Source organism: Dermochelys coriacea, chromosome 2 (genome assembly GCF_009764565.3).
Source record: "Dermochelys coriacea isolate rDerCor1 chromosome 2, rDerCor1.pri.v4, whole genome shotgun sequence".
In the NCBI taxonomy this organism is placed as follows: Eukaryota; Metazoa; Chordata; order Testudines; family Dermochelyidae; genus Dermochelys; species Dermochelys coriacea.
In genome coordinates this window covers 231147237-231163607 of record NC_050069.1, presented here as the reverse complement: position 1 = coordinate 231163607, position 16371 = coordinate 231147237, and the positions used below count along the sequence as shown (strand labels likewise).

Sequence of the window (16371 nt, the reverse complement as noted above, 5' to 3'; positions counted from 1 at the left end):
TTTAGGATTTTGAGCCTTCTAAGGTTCTGTAAGCCGTCAGAACAGCGGCCTTTTCCATACCTGTTTTCAACAGTAGCTAGGTAAGCCTGGTTCCTTCCACATGTTTGATTTGCTTCATAAAATGATGCAAACGTACTTGCAATCATGTAACAATGAAAGCCATGTCTTTTCCATCCCTGTTAAAATAAATATGAGGCAATCACACAAGCTTGTTTGCAAAGTGTGATGTAATACTCATTTCTAGTCTCTGTTTTTAAAAAATGATTTAGAACACGTTATTGCTAAACCATGGGGCAACTAACAAACAATAAGAATGAAGGGGTCACAATGTGAACAACAAGCGGAGATAGAAAATAAGTTTGCAAAATATTTCCTTGAAATAAGTAGAACATGGGAGTGTTTATTCAGCAGCGAGGTTCTGACTCAGTTTTTCCTGTAGGGATATCTCTTTCCTAAAGGACATTAAAAAAATAAATAAATAAAAACTGAGCCAGTGCTGAGCTTTGGGTTATCTTTTCTTTGTCTGCTTATCCAACAGTAAAACTGCCTCAGATATATGTACAGACTGGAGAAGCAAAGTGGAATATTCTATCAGAAATTTGGATCTAGTTCAACACAAAAGCATTGTGGGTCTTCAGTAGCACACAAGACCCAGAAGAACTTGGATGTTAAATGTATAATACACATATATAAAAGTATCAACTATAAGATACACATTAATGAAAAATGGTAGACTCATAAAGCTACTTTGACTATAACAAAGCCAGATACTTTACATCTCTGAGTCACATGTAGGCTACACAAAATTGTTCATAAATCTTTTATATCTATTTTTAACTAGGAACAACATCTCTTTATAACATACTGTTTCATGAAACAAAATGTCACATAAAATGAGTTTTTAAAAATGCTTCTGATATGCCTGTGCTCACGCCTTCTCCCCAGCCTCAGGGTAGCATTATTTCACCTCAATAATCCTGCAAGGAGAACTGGATTCCAGGGCAGGAAAGTGATAATCTGCTACAGGAACTGTAGGTTTGGGGTACTTAAAACAGAATTGCGAAGCATGGGCCAAAGGGCAGCTGGAAGCTAGATCTATTTAGTCTTCCAGGTATGCCATATGTCCTACACATCATGAAGACTGTGGAGGCCACATGCACCAGTGAAGCCAACACAGACCAATTTTTGGCTGTCCACCCTTATCCTCATAGTAATCTGGTTTGTATTTAATGTCTCGATTGTTCTATGATTATTCAATTCACATAACTTATTTTGCACTTACTCTTTGACAGCCTGGATCAATGATCTCCTCTTCCCCACTAGCTTCTGCCAAAGGTTTCCTTTTACAGATATATGCAAGTTTCTTTTCACAAGCATGATCTGCCCAATATCCATCCTGAAAATGGCAGAAGGAGAGAAACGTATCAATCAAGTGGGCCTTATACTCTTTCAAAAAAATTTCATTAGTTCTTTAATATTAACGTTTATGGACATTTATTTTTGTAGTGCTATGAAAGGGGAAAACTTAGATCTGTGATTTATTTTAAGTTATTCCATCTACAGTATGAGTAAATAAATCTTGGGTAGCCAGTTTTGACACTGAATTTAATGTAGGTAATTACATGACCAACCCTTTTTAACATGGTCCTTTTTTGGTGAGTGTATATATATATATAATATGACAAGTAAGAAATAAAAGTATTCATTCAAATGGTATTATATATATATTTATTTCATTTGTATTAAATACTTTGGATGAAATGTACCCAATGCATACATATTTACACACACACCCACTGCACACCTCTGTCTCATTTAGAAACATCTGTCAGTGATAGTGTTGACCAAATATAAACTGAATAAACAAAATCCTTTTTGCTAATTTATGAACTTTAGAGTTGGGTTTTACCATAACAGCCTCTTTAAATATAGGAGCTTCATAAGCAAACATCGAAATATTAATTCCCTAAGCAACAGAGGTGATCATACTGCCGCCAGTATGACAGAGCTTAGGTATGCACTTCTGCAAATTGAAGCATCTTCCAAACGCATACAAGTTGGATATTTGAGTTACATCTCTCGCCTGCCAAACAGCAGCCTTTTTCCTCCCCGTCTTTCTCAGAAGTACTATTTTAATAAGTATTACTTCTGATAGTGAATTTCCTGCATAAGGCATGGTGATTAGCTGACACTAACAATGGGTGTCATACCAGATCATATCAATTGCTAAATGCATGCTATATCTCATGAAATTTAGATGTACAGAAATCATAAGTCCCTGGAATAGATAACTTATAAAACAAGTGCTGACAAACTATACTATAGTATTGTATATCCTATTGTTAGAATTAGTTTCCAACTTCCTCCTATCCATTATCCCCTCAGGTTACTAAATTTCTGCTAAGTTTATTGAGAGCAGCCATATAAATATGAATGGATATGGGAAAATATTACAACAGACGACACTACCATGAAGATAAAAAAAAAAAAAGCTCCTATTGAAATACTGGATCTCTGCCATGAAACATGTTTGTCTCATTAAACTGCATCTGTTTTCAGGATGTAGACTGACGTGAGAGATTAAAAAAAAAATATAGTATTCCTTTGACAATGCTGTCAGTGCCATATATGAAAATACATACAAAATTTCACTTGTTTCCCCAGAGACAGACTTAAAAACCTACAAAAAATGACCTAAGAGTTTTTTAAATGTATAAATGTATTCCAGTATTAAGATCCTCTAGCTCAAAACCTGTCAAGACTAGAAGCAAGTGCTGAGATTTCCTTCATATTTCTTTAGCCCTAGGCCTAAATGGTCTGCCATATATAAGCCTTGTGTGGCTTTCAGGACAGCTGAAAAGATGATTTATATTGTATATTTATTTCTCCTCTTTCACCTTTAGCTCCCTCACCAATGGTGAGTTATTTTGCTAAATGAAAAGCAGGTTTTGCTATTGAAAACTATTTTTGCCTTGATAAATAGGTGAACCTGCAGTGAGTGGTAAATACAAGTATTTCACACCATCACAGATCTGGCAAAAAAAAATTTTTGCTGGTGTCATATAGCTGTGACCTGCATGACTCTCTCTTTTATCTAAGCTCCTTCTATTTGCCTATCATATTTGTGACTGTACCTCATTTTTCTGGGAGTAGTGCTAACAGGTAGCCCTTATCAAAGCAGCCTGACAATGGTAGTTACATCATTTATCTGCAATGGTTTGTCTTAATACACTGAATAATCCCTTTTCTTGCATATATAATGAACAGGCACACCCAACAGAGAATTTATAATAAATTCATGCAATATATCTAGCCCACATAAACCCAAGGTCTGGGATCCAAATGTTTTTTCCAGAAAATCTGGGCTCTTTTATTAACAGGATTTCTCCTTAATATATTTTCTTAGTGAAGTTCATAAATCTGTGCAATTTGTTAAGTTATACAGCCTCTGCCAGTCAAAGCAGAAAAATTCCCAAGTCTTAAACTAATTCCCCCCACCCCCCATTCTCCTGGAATCCACGATCACACATGTTCGTGTGTCTCATAGAATAGGTAGGTGTATTCTTCTGAAGCCCAAATTCACAGGAGACCTACAGAGTAGTGGACTCAGAGTGCCATAGCAACACAAGGAGTTAACCTTTGGGAAAAGTCATTGTATGGCCTCTCTTGCCCATTTATTATGAAACTAATGAAAACAACTTCATAGCATATTTAAACGCTGACTAGATTCCTCTAAAAGTAACTCTAAAAACCTTTGGAACAACAAAAGTTACTTCATATAATATTATCCCCAATTCCCATGCTCTTGGACAGAAAAATGGATCAAAAGAAAAAAAGGCTCAGATGAGACAGATAACTGGATTACTTTACCTGTCCTTTCATGACAACACAATCTTCTTGCCTGTTGTTCGCATGGGTTGGTTCGCCACGTAGCCACTTGGTGTATGTCACAGGAGTCCCATCACTCCATTCAAAATACATCTGAACTTTACGATCATTCAGTCCAATCCACAGTTCATCCGCTGGCTCTAAAAATCAAATCAGGAGATTTACTAATAATCATTCTATACAGTATGAACTTTCAGTTCCATTCTGGAGTGAAGAATTTATGCTTATGTAAGGGGACTGTTGTCCCCTTACTAACATTCAGTGGGGGTCTTTCAGTTGCTAGCACCCAGTACTAAAAAGGGGAAAGGGTCAATGGGGAATCAGGACCCTGAGACTGACAGCCCCCAGGAACAATGGGGAGAGGCCAATGCTCCAGGTCAGCCTGCATGACACAGCAGACAGGCTAATCCGGGAGTCAGGAAGCCAGGGGGGTTCCGTCCTCCATGTGAGCTGGATTTGCCTGGGTCAGACAGAGTGGGGCCGAGCTGAGGAGAAAGCAGGGGCCCAAGCTGAGCTGGGGGGGGCAGAGTTGTGCCAGATCCAGAGGGACCAGAAAAGCAGCCCAGAGAGAGCAGACCCTGTCCTGGGAGCAGAGCTGCAGCAACCAGAGCCAGAGGGGCAAAAGGAGCAGCCCAGGGAGCTGGAGGCAGAGCAGCAGCAGTGCTGAGACAGTGGTGCAGCTGGGGCTGGAGCAGTCTGGAGCTGGGTGCAGTGAGCCGCTGGGGAGAGTGAGGGGGACCTTAGGCAGCGGGCCCAACACAGGGAGACGCCTCAGCCCAGGGGCTTTGCAGGCCAGGCTTGGATTGTAACCCCGACAGGGCGGGGGTGACACTGGGAAGAAGGATCCTACCACTTAGAGCCTGAGAGTGTGTGGCCACCACCAGAGCAAGTGTCCAACCCACAGCATCCCTGCAGCACAGCCAGAGCCTGAGAAGAAGGCCTGGGACTTGCAAGGAACAGACTGTGAACTGCCCGGACATTCCAGAGACACTGTTTGTGATGTTCCCTGCCACAGAGCGGGTTGATGTGTTTCCTTTAACCTTTCCCATTTTTCCTTATTCTTTTTAAAATTAATTGTTGATTAAGCAGAAAAAAAAAGCCTGGCCTGCAGAGCCCCTTGTCTGAGGTGTCTCCCTTTGCTGGGCCTGCTGCCCAGGGTCCCCCTCGCTCTCCCCAGCTGCTCACTGCACCCAGCTCCAGACTGCTCCAGCCCCAGCTGCACCACTGTCTCAGCACTGCTGCTGCTGCTGCTTCTCTGCCTCCAGCTCCCTGGGCTGCTCCTTTGGCCCCTCTGGCTCTGGTTGCTGCAGCTCTGATTAAATAACTTGCATTTGCTTTAACTTGTACGTAATGGTCAGTGGGTCACAGAAGTGCCCAGGGCAGAGAGAGTACCCCAGAGTGGAGACACCCTAGCCCCTGTCCTAGGTGACCACAGCAGGGTTGAGGGTCGAGCCCCTCAGGAATCCTGGGCCCAGCCTTGTTGGGGTTACGAGGACTCTGACAGACAGGAGAGTGGAAGGAGAGTCCTCAAGGGCAGGGAGGCCACTGGGTAAAGGAAGTGGGAGCGAGAACTTCACCAGGGTAGTGCAGAAGCCAGGAAAGTTCTCCACAATAGCGGGACTATTCCCCCGCTTACACTCAGGAAGGTTAAGAAACAGCTTCTGGAAGTAAGTCTCTGCTTCAGAAACCATGCTGGCTGTTCCTCACATGTCTACTTTTGTTATCAGGAAGGGTCATCCCCCAAAGTGGGGAGATAACCTGACTACAACAGCTGGGTCTCATATTTCCTCCAAAATGCTAATTTATCTAAACTGTATTATTATTAAAACAATTATTTTTAGTATCGGGGTTAGCCGTGTTAGTCTGTATCCACAAAAACAACAAGGAGTCCGATGGCACCTTAAAGACCTAGGGATTTAATCCATGAAAGCTTATGCTCAAATAAATCTGTTAGTCTTTAAGGTGCCACCGGACTCCTAATTATTTTTAGCTCAGCTTTCCAGGCTCAGATTTCTTGTAAATTGCTGCAACCTAAATAGCCTTTCATGAATTTCTAAAAATGGCCCTTTTTAAAACAAGGTACCTACTTTCCTTATGTTGCTACTCTTCAGTACAAACAATGAGCAAAGCAGAATTGTCCTCATTCTTATTGTTTAAAAAAAATTATACATTATCTTGTAATGTTGATAATCTATATACTTGTCACTTTTCCCAACATACTGCAGGTCATTCCTGTTCTTGAGAATACTTTATTCCTCTCCCAATTAAAATGTGCAGTAGGTGCTGCTTAGATTTCCCCCTCTTCACATGCCTCCACACCAAGCAAAACTATTTGTCTTCATTTCTTAGGTCATTCACATCTTATCCAGACCCTATCTATCATCTCTTGGGTGGTATAGAACCATTGACCCGTCTTCACTCCAACAATCATGCCAGTCTATCACCTATCAGTCCATTTTTCCCCCAAACACCTTAATACTTTCCCCCATGCTCTCCTTTATGTGTGGGGAGTAGCTATAAAAATCCACAAAATTACCATGTTATTCTCCTTGAGATCTCTCCTATAACTCAACTCAACTATGATGCCTACAAAATACATGACCATGGTTAGACGTCTGATGTGCTGTGTGACCACTGCTTAGTACGCGAATCTTAAATTTCTCACTGTTATCTTGTGCTCCCCGTCTGTTGTATCCACTTGTTGTGACCTGTCATATACAGAGACTGTGCTTTAAGGCTTATGACTCTCGTAGAGACAAAAAAAACACCTTGATGAGAGTCATAAGCCTTAAAGCCCACAGGCTCAAGCACTGTATTGGCAGTGTAAACACATTACAACACAGAAAGCAATTAATTGGTCTTCGGAAGTGTCCCATAATCCCTCAAGTGGTTGCTCTGCTCACTGTTTTGAGCTCCGCTGCCCTGGAGACATGTGCTCCTCCCCTTTCAAAGCTCCGTTTCTATTGGCCCTTGAATGCTGTGCTGATCTGCTCTGGGACAAAAAACAAACCATTCATGTGGAATGCTTGTGCTGTTGAACACAGAGGTGTGTGTGTGTGTGTGAGTGTGAGTGAGTGTGAGAGAGAGAGAGAGATTGCTGTGCAACGAGCTGGGGACGGAGGCAGGGGCTAATGTCCGAGTTTCCCCCTCCCCCGCCTCAGGACTGGGTGCTTCCTGCTACTGTCTAAACTTACAAGACATCATGCTGACACACTCTTTGTCCCCCAAAACACGCCATCTCTCCCCAACTCCATACACACACACTCCCAGTCATACAGTCTGCCCCCCCTTCAGTTGAAAAGCAGCTGGCAATGTAGTAGGATGCCCATGGAACAATAGGATTGGGAAACCTGCATCATGTGACTTTGTGCCTGTCCCATGAGGCATTGCAAACCCTTCCCAAAGCACCCTGCAGCCCTTTGCACAGTGGGATAGAAACCACAGTGCACTTCTCTCTTTGCCATTGCAAGAGCTGCTAATGTGGATGCACTCCACTGTCACAAGGAGCACAGTGTGGACATGCAACAGCGGTTTAATTCCAGCGCTTTAATAGAAGTGGTATAACTTGTTGCACAGAAACTTGCTAGTGTAGACATACCCCAGTAACATTACTGCCAAAAGAAAAAACTATTAAGGTAGTAACAGAGGGCGGCATAGATTTTTGATCCCAGGCTAAAATTTTCCAATGGAACAGTTTTCTGTTGGAAAATGCTGATTTAACTAAATCTAAATGTTTGTGAGGAATATATCAATTTTGTTCCCATCAAAGATGAAAATGAGCCTCTTTTCTATCTTCCTTTAGATCTAAATGCAAGTCATACTTCCTTGAGAAGATCTGATTACCCAGCAGGAGGGAAGATAAACACACACACACTTAAAAGGAAGATTGAACACCTGTCACATTTCAGAAGAACATCGCCCAGGAGTGAGAGGAGAAAAATCAAACATCTATTCATGAACCAAAAACAAATGATTCTGCTTAGAATCCCATAGTAGTTGCTGAAATACTATTGTGACAGGTGCATTTGAAGTGCCATAGATAGACAGATTGATAAAACATCCCTATATTACAAATGAGAAAATGGAGGCAGACAGAAATTAAATAACCTTCCCCAAGATGCACAGTGAACACATGGCAGATCTGGTAGCAGACCCCAGATCTTCTGACTTCCAGTCCTGTCCACATTAATCAACAGACATTTCTTCCTCTCACCTACTCCTATACATTGATAGTAAAGATCTCAGTCTCTAAAAAGATAGAAGTTATTTGCATCAACTCTAGGTGGAGGGAAGAGGGCAGGAAGGGACTGGGGAATAAGATGTTGATGTAATTAACAACTACACACCGCAAACACTTTATCACAGCTTCTGAACTAAAATATTGTTATCTATAATAATTATACTTTTATATTTTGCCTCCAACATTTTGAGATTTAACTTAAACAACTTTTCACCCATTTTTGTACAGGATAAATTTCTGAAACACATTCTCCTCCTTTAAACAACAGGTAAAAGCAAAATTTTGGGACAAAAATTCTGCTCTCACTAACACCAGCCTAAATCTGGAATACCCCTACTGACTTCACAATTTCCCTGAATTACACCTTGCAAATAAATGAGAACAGAATCTGAACTTTTTTGCACCCAAGTCCCCCAGCTGGGACCTTACCATCACCCCCGCCTCAAAGGAGGGTTAAGGTGGTCTATATGGAAAGGGGGTTGGCTCCCTGCTGTGCCAGTCATAGGAGCCTGAACACCACCCCACCTTTTGCTCCTATAACCAACACGTAAGTCCTTTACCAAACCATTTATCTGGTCATCGCATGGGCGGTGCATGACTCCTCCATTTGAGGAGGCTGGGTGCGCCCGGACCGTGGCCCTGCCTCGAGGCTCACTGCTGCTCAGTCTCCTTCCCCCAAAGTCCTGCCCACACGCCACCCGTGGCCCCACTCAGCCCCCTAACCCCAAGCCCTCCCAACCCACCGTTCGTGTCTCTTCATCCCCTCCCAGAGGCCCCCAGGTGGGCAGAACAGGGATGAGAAGAGGTGGAGGGAAGGCAGGGCCTCGGGGCGGAGCACCGGTGGGGCCCCAGCCAGGGCAGCCTTTCAGTGGCGGCACACTCCAGAGGCGACAGGCCAGCTGTCTGGGAAGGCTTAGCCTCCCATGGCCTCTTATGCCCATCACATATGGGTCACTGTATCCCTTCCCTATGGATTACCTGCATTGGACACCCCAACACACACACTTACATAATCAGTTGCAACTCTCGTCCCTGCTCACCATAACAAAGCTCTCCCTGAACCCGCTTTGGGGAAGGCGAACAAAACCCCACTCCACCTAGGCCAAACTGGTGGTGAGGGAAAAATTTCTTCCCAGCCCCCCATGAAAGGATATTGCGCACAGTCACCCACAGTAAGTCCCGACCAAACCTGGTATTTTGCCACCTACAAGGGGAGGAAGGGTGGGTGCTGCTCTGCTTGGTGCAGGGAAAAGGGGCTTCTCCCACCGGGCTAGTCCCTTTTCAACTCCCCAGGCCTTCGGGTTGCTGGGGGATGAGTCAGCGTCGCCACGCTGACCCCTCCCCTTTTGCAGCAGCCTCTGAGCCTCTTTACCACCCCCAAAGCACTATTCCCTCTCCCCCAGCAAGCTGGACAATGTCCTCCCCACCCCGCATAAGGTGCAGTGCCGTCATTCTTCGGCAACACAGCATCAGATACATGTGGAAAGTTCCACTGTTCTGAAAGATTCTATTGGTTTTGTTAGATTTCCCCCTTTTAAAGATAAGGAATCTCTGGTACAAGTTGATTCTTTCAAGGTTTTGGAACTTCTGAAGTGGACCAAGTGTACTTGGGGCATTACTAGAAGATTGTTCATTTTTCAATGTACATATTGGCAGGGCCCTGTAGAAATACTCACTGTACCCAAGCTGCGAGACAATAAAGCTGTACTCTTCAACATTGTGGATACTGGCCAGATCGCCATCCTCCTTTCTACACGAAGTTAAGGCATCTTTCCATATTTTGGTGTCTCTTTGAATCATGTAACAATGACCTGCATATGACATCCATTGAGCAGGGCATTTAATAGGCACATTAGTCTCTGAAGGAAAAATGACAATGAAAGATTTTAGACCAATACAAAAAAAGGGAGAGGAAAATTACATAAACATAGAATTAATAGTCTCCTGCTGATCCACGTATCAGTGTCAGGATGCAAAGTCTGTCATCCCAAATGCTTTGAAGCCCTCAGACTTTGCCACACCAATTTTTATTTATTTATTGTTCTAGATTGCTGTGGTCCTCTTGTGGAAAAACAGATTTTTGCAGCATTAGACCAGCATATTCCTTGAGTTCATGAAAAATCTCTTCCTCTACAAAAGTAAAGGGCTACACGGGTACTACAAATAGTTTGGGCAGTTTGCAGTACAATCATTTGGATTGCACTTAGTTATAGACTGTCATGTAATGAGCACTCTGCTCTCCCATAACCCACATACACAGCTTGGCTAGATGCAACCCATAATCTCTAGCATTGACTTTAACCAACACGCTTAATGTCAAATATGTGCTTAAGTGAACCATTGGATTTGGACCTAAGCCATTTTTTTTTCTTCTTTCTTTGGGGACCGGTCCTGGAAGGCATCAAGTGCCACCAACTACCCTTCACATCAAAGGGAGTTGAGGATACACAGCGCTTTGGAAGATCACACCCTGCTTCCTTCCATGACTCTTACTCCCAATGGACATTTAGTAAATTGCTTTACTATGTGCATCTCTGCCAACACCATATTGCTGCTGTCATCACATTTACTCAGGGATTCCTTTGTGGTCAAGAACTTTTGTCTCCCTTCTTTTACTCCTCCAAATTACTGCTACACTGAGATGGTGATGCTAAATCTGAAGCATAAGAAATGAAGTGGCAGCTCCTTCACCAGGAAAATAGATGCAATGTGAGTCAGTATTTCATGGATAATTTATTTTTGATGATCAGTTAGTATTATACTTTTAGAAGTTCTTTGTTTCTCAAGACTGATCACTAGCAGATACGTCACCATTATTAAAAAAATAATACAATTTAAACTAGGCAGTAGAGTGGTAGTAACACTAAGTCCCAATTCAGGAAAGCAACTTTAAACATGTGTTTAAAGTCCCACTAATTTCCATGTAATTTAAGTACATTCTTAAGTGCTTTAGGCCTTGTCTACACCAAATACTTTATTGACCTCGCTACATTTCTCAAGGCTCAAGAGACATCCCTGAGAGATGTTGTTAAGCCGACCTAAACCCCAGTGTAGACACCATTAAGTTGGCAGAAGAATTCTTCTGTCAACCAAGCTACCACCTCCCGAGGGGGTGGACATACTATAATGAGGGGAAAACCCTTCTGTTACTGTAGGGTCTACACTACAGTGGCATAGCTGCTGTTGTGCTGCTGCCATGTTTGTAGTGTAGATAGAACCTTAGTGATGGAGCATTTTAGAAGGCATAATTTAATTAAAGACAGCATTAAAGAATTGTTCAGTGTTCTATACGAATATACACTGACCACACACTGGCAAAGTGGGAGAAGGACTAAAAAAAAAAGGTTATATCATCAAAAGATTTGGAAGCTGAGGGCCTGATGTCTGTTGTTCGTATGCACAGGGGCAGTGAGTTATATGGGCCGGTGGTGCACGGGCTCCAGCAAATTCAGGGCCCAGGGGGCCAGGCTCCACCAATGTGTGGGGCCCGGACTCTCCCCTGTGCACCTCCCCTGGCCTCGCCTGCTGCCCCCACATGCCTCCCCCGAGTATCCCTGCCTGCCCCTGCAGCTCCGCACTGCACACCCTTGCCAGCCGCTGCTGGCTACAAGGGAGCGGAGCTGGGGGCAGGCTGAGGCGGCTGCTGCACCTGCGGAGGGAGCTGGGGAGGAGGCACATGCCCCATGCCCTGCACCCCAATCCCATCCCAGACCAGAGCCCACATCCAGCACCTAAACTCCCTCCCAGAGCCCGCACCCCTCCTGCACCCAAACTCTCTCCCAGAGCCTGCACCCCAAACCCCGTCCTGCACCCCAACCCCCTGCCCCAGCACAGAGCCTGTACCCAGCACCCAAGCACCGTCCCAGAGCCTGCACTCAAACTTCCTCCCAGAGCCTGCATCCCAAACCCCCTCTCGCACCCAAACTCCCTCCCAAAGCCTTAGGCAGGTGTGGGGGGTGGGTGGGACCTGGACCCGGACCCATTCTGGGCACCACCAAAAATTCTACAAACCTATCGCCCCTGCGTATGCAGGCATATTGTTTTGTATATGTAGATTGCAGGACTGGAACCTATTAAAGGTTTGGAAATTCAGGCAGACCATTTTGGTCAAAAGATTAGCAGTAAAGGCCACTGAAAACAAAACCATATGGATTTAAGGAGATATCTAGGCAGTTTTCTGGAAAGAGAGGGGATACGGGGGGGAGGGGGAACAGAAACAGTGACAAAATATGGAGATGGCACAACGAGAGATTTTAAAGGAATACCTTTAAAGCTAGGTGGTATTTTCCTGCCCAGTGCTGCCTTGTGTTTTCCCTACATATATTCAACTGGTTCTAGATCTATATGCATGCTTCTTTCTAAGAAACAAATACTTCTTAAAATACTCTCTCTAAAAAATTCCATTGCCACCCGATACCAAAATGCCTTGGCAAGTTAGGGCTGGTCTACACTGGGAACCTACATTGACATAGCCGCATCTCAAAGGGGATTGAAAAATCCATACCCCTGAGAGACATAGCTAAGCTGACCTAGCCCCAGTGTACAGCTTCAACCTAGCTACCGCCTCTTGGGGAGGTGGATTAATTACAGTGATGGTAGAACCCCCTCCCATCGGCATAGATAGTATTTTTGCTGAAGCACCACAGAGGTGCAGCTGCAGCACTGCAGTTGTATTGCTGTAGCATTTTAAGTGTATTTAGTTTTATTTTACAAGGTATCAAATGTGATAACAAGTAGCAACAGATTCTCTTCAGCAAATGAAAATGTGAGGTTTTAGACAATTCCATTGTCCTCCACATCATTCCCCCGGGAACTGTGCACAGAGGGGCCCTTCTGTTTGCCATAGAAAAGGGAACTCAGCTACTTTCTGCTAGTCCAGGGATTTAAGCCAAGGGAGAAGGCAAATTGTGTGGGGAGTGGGTGGGACAGGACTGCCGTGGGAGGAGGGGTGGAATCCCACTCACTCAAAGGTGAGATCTTCCTTTACTCCATCAGCTGCAGAGTCCTGAGGCCACTCTTACTCTTTCCTCATCTTTTCAGACTCTCATTACATAACATTTAAAATAATTGCCATTATTGATTTATTTTATCCATCAGCCTACCTGAAGGAATAATGAAAGACTCTAAAGTGGCATTTCCTCTTTTACAAATGTAGCCAAGTTTCTGATCACATTCCCGGTTTTCCCATTTAGCACCTTTTCCAGGATTCAAAGCCGCACAGATTTTCCCAGGCTCTGGGGCGGGACTTCCTTTGATGAGAAATAGATACAAAACCAGAGAACTTTCATATAAGCACATCACTATCTAAAGAAAACATTTTTGTGGCCCTTACTCTGTAATTTTTTGTCATTTCATTCCCATACTGTTTTACCAACATTAATCAGCAGCGATCAGACTAAAAAACATACATGCAGAATCATTTCCCCATCACGCCAACAACTTTTTCTCCTCTCTGCTTTGATCAGCAATGAAATAATTAACAATGCAGACATTTAGATCATAATTAGAATTCAGAGTAAACAGTTGATTAAGGGGAATGGGGTTGTGCACACCTCTCAGAGCTATTCTTTCAAGGTGTCTATACACTCCGATTATTAACCAGTTTAGATTCTGAAGATTTTCTTCACAACAGCAAGGGTTAGGCTCTTGGTTTTTTTCCTTTTCAAAAGAAGAATGCATAGACTCTGGAGCACAAGAGGCAGTCTACCAGGCCCAGGAAAAGGACCAGTTCAATGAGATGCAGTAGACTGACCAAGTCCAAGGTTTGACCATCACATTAAAGACTTGGTAGGTAATTAATTAGCTGACTGCAAAAACGGATGACAATCTGAAAAGTTGCTTGCCAGCTTGTCCAAACAAATGACAATAACAGGATATTTGTGCTAAAAGCTGACAAGGAACTTCCAGGAAGGGGGCGGGGGGGACCCTATAGGAGAAAAGTAGTAAACTACTGTATAATGATTAAATCACTACACTAAATTAGAAGTTTTCCAGAATCCATTTTAATATTATTACACTAATCCTGTTTTTTCTCTTCAGCCTTTGAACACAAAAGGTATAGGATCTACACAAGTAGATACGAATATAATTCATATATCACAGCAAAGCAATACTTTTTAATGTGTGAGAATGCTCAACTGAAATTGTTTTATGTTATTGCTGCTATTTTATTATCACAGTAATTACTTTATTAGTAGTATTTTCATTTATATGATGCACATTCCCCTAGGATGTGGGTGTCATTATCAAAAATAAAAAATAAAATAAAAATCAGTAAGTTGATTTAATAAATGAGAAAATTCAACTGAAACTGGTTCTTACCCTGCATATTCCTGTGAATGGCACAGGCTAGCTCTATATGTTGGCAACTTAGCAATTAAGTCTGAGTTTTTTTCATTATGTAATTTTGTTTTATTTTGGCCAGGCTGCTACTGATCCTACAAACACATATAGTGGATGTAAGTTTTACGACCATGAGCAGTCCCCTTCGTTGGTACACCTCCATCTCAAGCAATGAAAGCCTTCCACCACGTATGTGGGGCTGGCATGTAGATTCTTTCTGTGGTGCACTCAGTATATTGCACCCTGTGTAGCCCCTGTATTAGATATAACTAGCAGGGAGGTTCTTGCACCAACTGGTAATATTTATTCCATTCTCCACTATTGTACATATCTGACCTCCTGCATAACACATGCTATAGAATTTCACCCGTGAACTTAATATTTTTGTGCTGCTTAAAAGAAAGTGATTCATATCCTATTGATTCATGTATTTAACTGCACTGGAACATATTTATGCTTAAAAAAGAAAGTCCTATGGTCATGGAAATGTCCCAAATATTTTAAAAAGAAGGACAAATGTACAAGTAACATCATCTCTAACAAGAACACAGTTCAAAGTTTTCTATGAAGAACCAGCAGTTTGCTAATTATATCTAAGGCGAGAAATAGGATATGACATATGGGAAATTTAGATGCCATGTGAACAAAATATAAATACCATGGAGCTTTCGAACATTTTTCTGGGTTTAGAAGCTATGATTTCTGTTTTTTATTTTTGAATTATTAAGTGCAGAATTCTGTTCTTGATAAACATGAGATGAGTTCTGTTGTATGTCCTCATTCAGCTCCTTTTAACACAAGTTAAACAAGTTCCATGCACATAGGAAGAGTAGAATACTGGAGCTGAAATCCACTACATTGACCTAGGAGCAAAATTTTGCCTCTAAAATTGATTACCAAACCTATTTATGCTTACCTGGAACCCAGTTTAAGTATCTGAAAGGGCTACCACCACTCCATTGCCATCCACTGTTGAAATTCAAACTATTAAGACCAAACCAGAGAGAAGAACTCAAAGTCCTAGTTAATCCTAGATAACCAAGAGAAAGACAGAAAAGGTCACCATGGGGGTGCAAAACAACAGCAGATGCTATTCCAGTCTACTGGGTAGTGGCTGCAGAGGGGCTCTGTTGCAGCTTCAAGCCAGCCTGTCTCTTGAGGACTTGAACACCATCCACTCTCATTTATCGCTTAGCACCCTGCACAAAGCATGAATACTCAGAATTTGTACGGATCAAGTGAGTTTGATTTGAAATCATTTGGCAGTATGGAAAGTTTAAGCAGTGGAGACAATTTCAGTTCATTTTAGTAGTAAAGGTATTACTGGTTCCAGCAGTATGCCCAATTTTAAGTACCAGGAATTTTGCTAGAATGAGTAATGCATCTAAAATTGAATGAGCTTTTTAAGTGTGCCTACTAGAAACACATGCACACAAATATAAGACTAACCACTTTACTCTTCACACTATAAAATGCAAAATTTATGTTAATATTCCATTAGGGTTGCATGGTTTAAATCACAATAGGTCAGAAATGTAAAAGTTAATATTCCGCCAGCAAATATTAACTCACCCACTTGCACAACCTGCATCACTGAAAAACAGTAATAAATTACTATACATATTTAAAGAGCTTAAAACGTACAAGATATTGTAGCATGCAAAAATACTATTAATATTTTATCAAGAGACATTAAAAATAATCCCTGTATCTTTTTCTTCTAGTTAGACTTGCACCTTCTTCTGTTTCACCTGCTTTCAAGTCTACAAACATTTTCCTGCTACTAATCAAGTCAGTAACACCATAATCAATTTCCAGATTATGGTCACAATCCTGGAAACACTTATACACATAAGTAACTTCCAGTACGAGTCAATGGGACTACTCACATGTATAAGCAT

At 42.4% G+C, this 16371-nt stretch overlaps 1 protein-coding gene across 1 annotated transcript in view; it reads right to left on the bottom strand.

Moving 5' to 3' along the window:
- The window catches only part of LOC119851112 (macrophage mannose receptor 1-like), an 80486-nt gene that overhangs the window by 47907 nt on the left and 16208 nt on the right, over positions 1-16371 (bottom strand). Inside the window, exons 5-10 of the mRNA XM_038390375.2 lie at positions 15387-15500; positions 13231-13377; positions 9805-9987; positions 3871-4028; positions 1283-1396; positions 61-176 (exon numbers count right to left, since the gene is read on the bottom strand). Coding sequence (XP_038246303.1) covers positions 61-176; positions 1283-1396; positions 3871-4028; positions 9805-9987; positions 13231-13377; positions 15387-15500 — 832 coding nt within the window. The remainder of the gene's footprint in view (positions 1-60; positions 177-1282; positions 1397-3870; positions 4029-9804; positions 9988-13230; positions 13378-15386; positions 15501-16371) is intronic.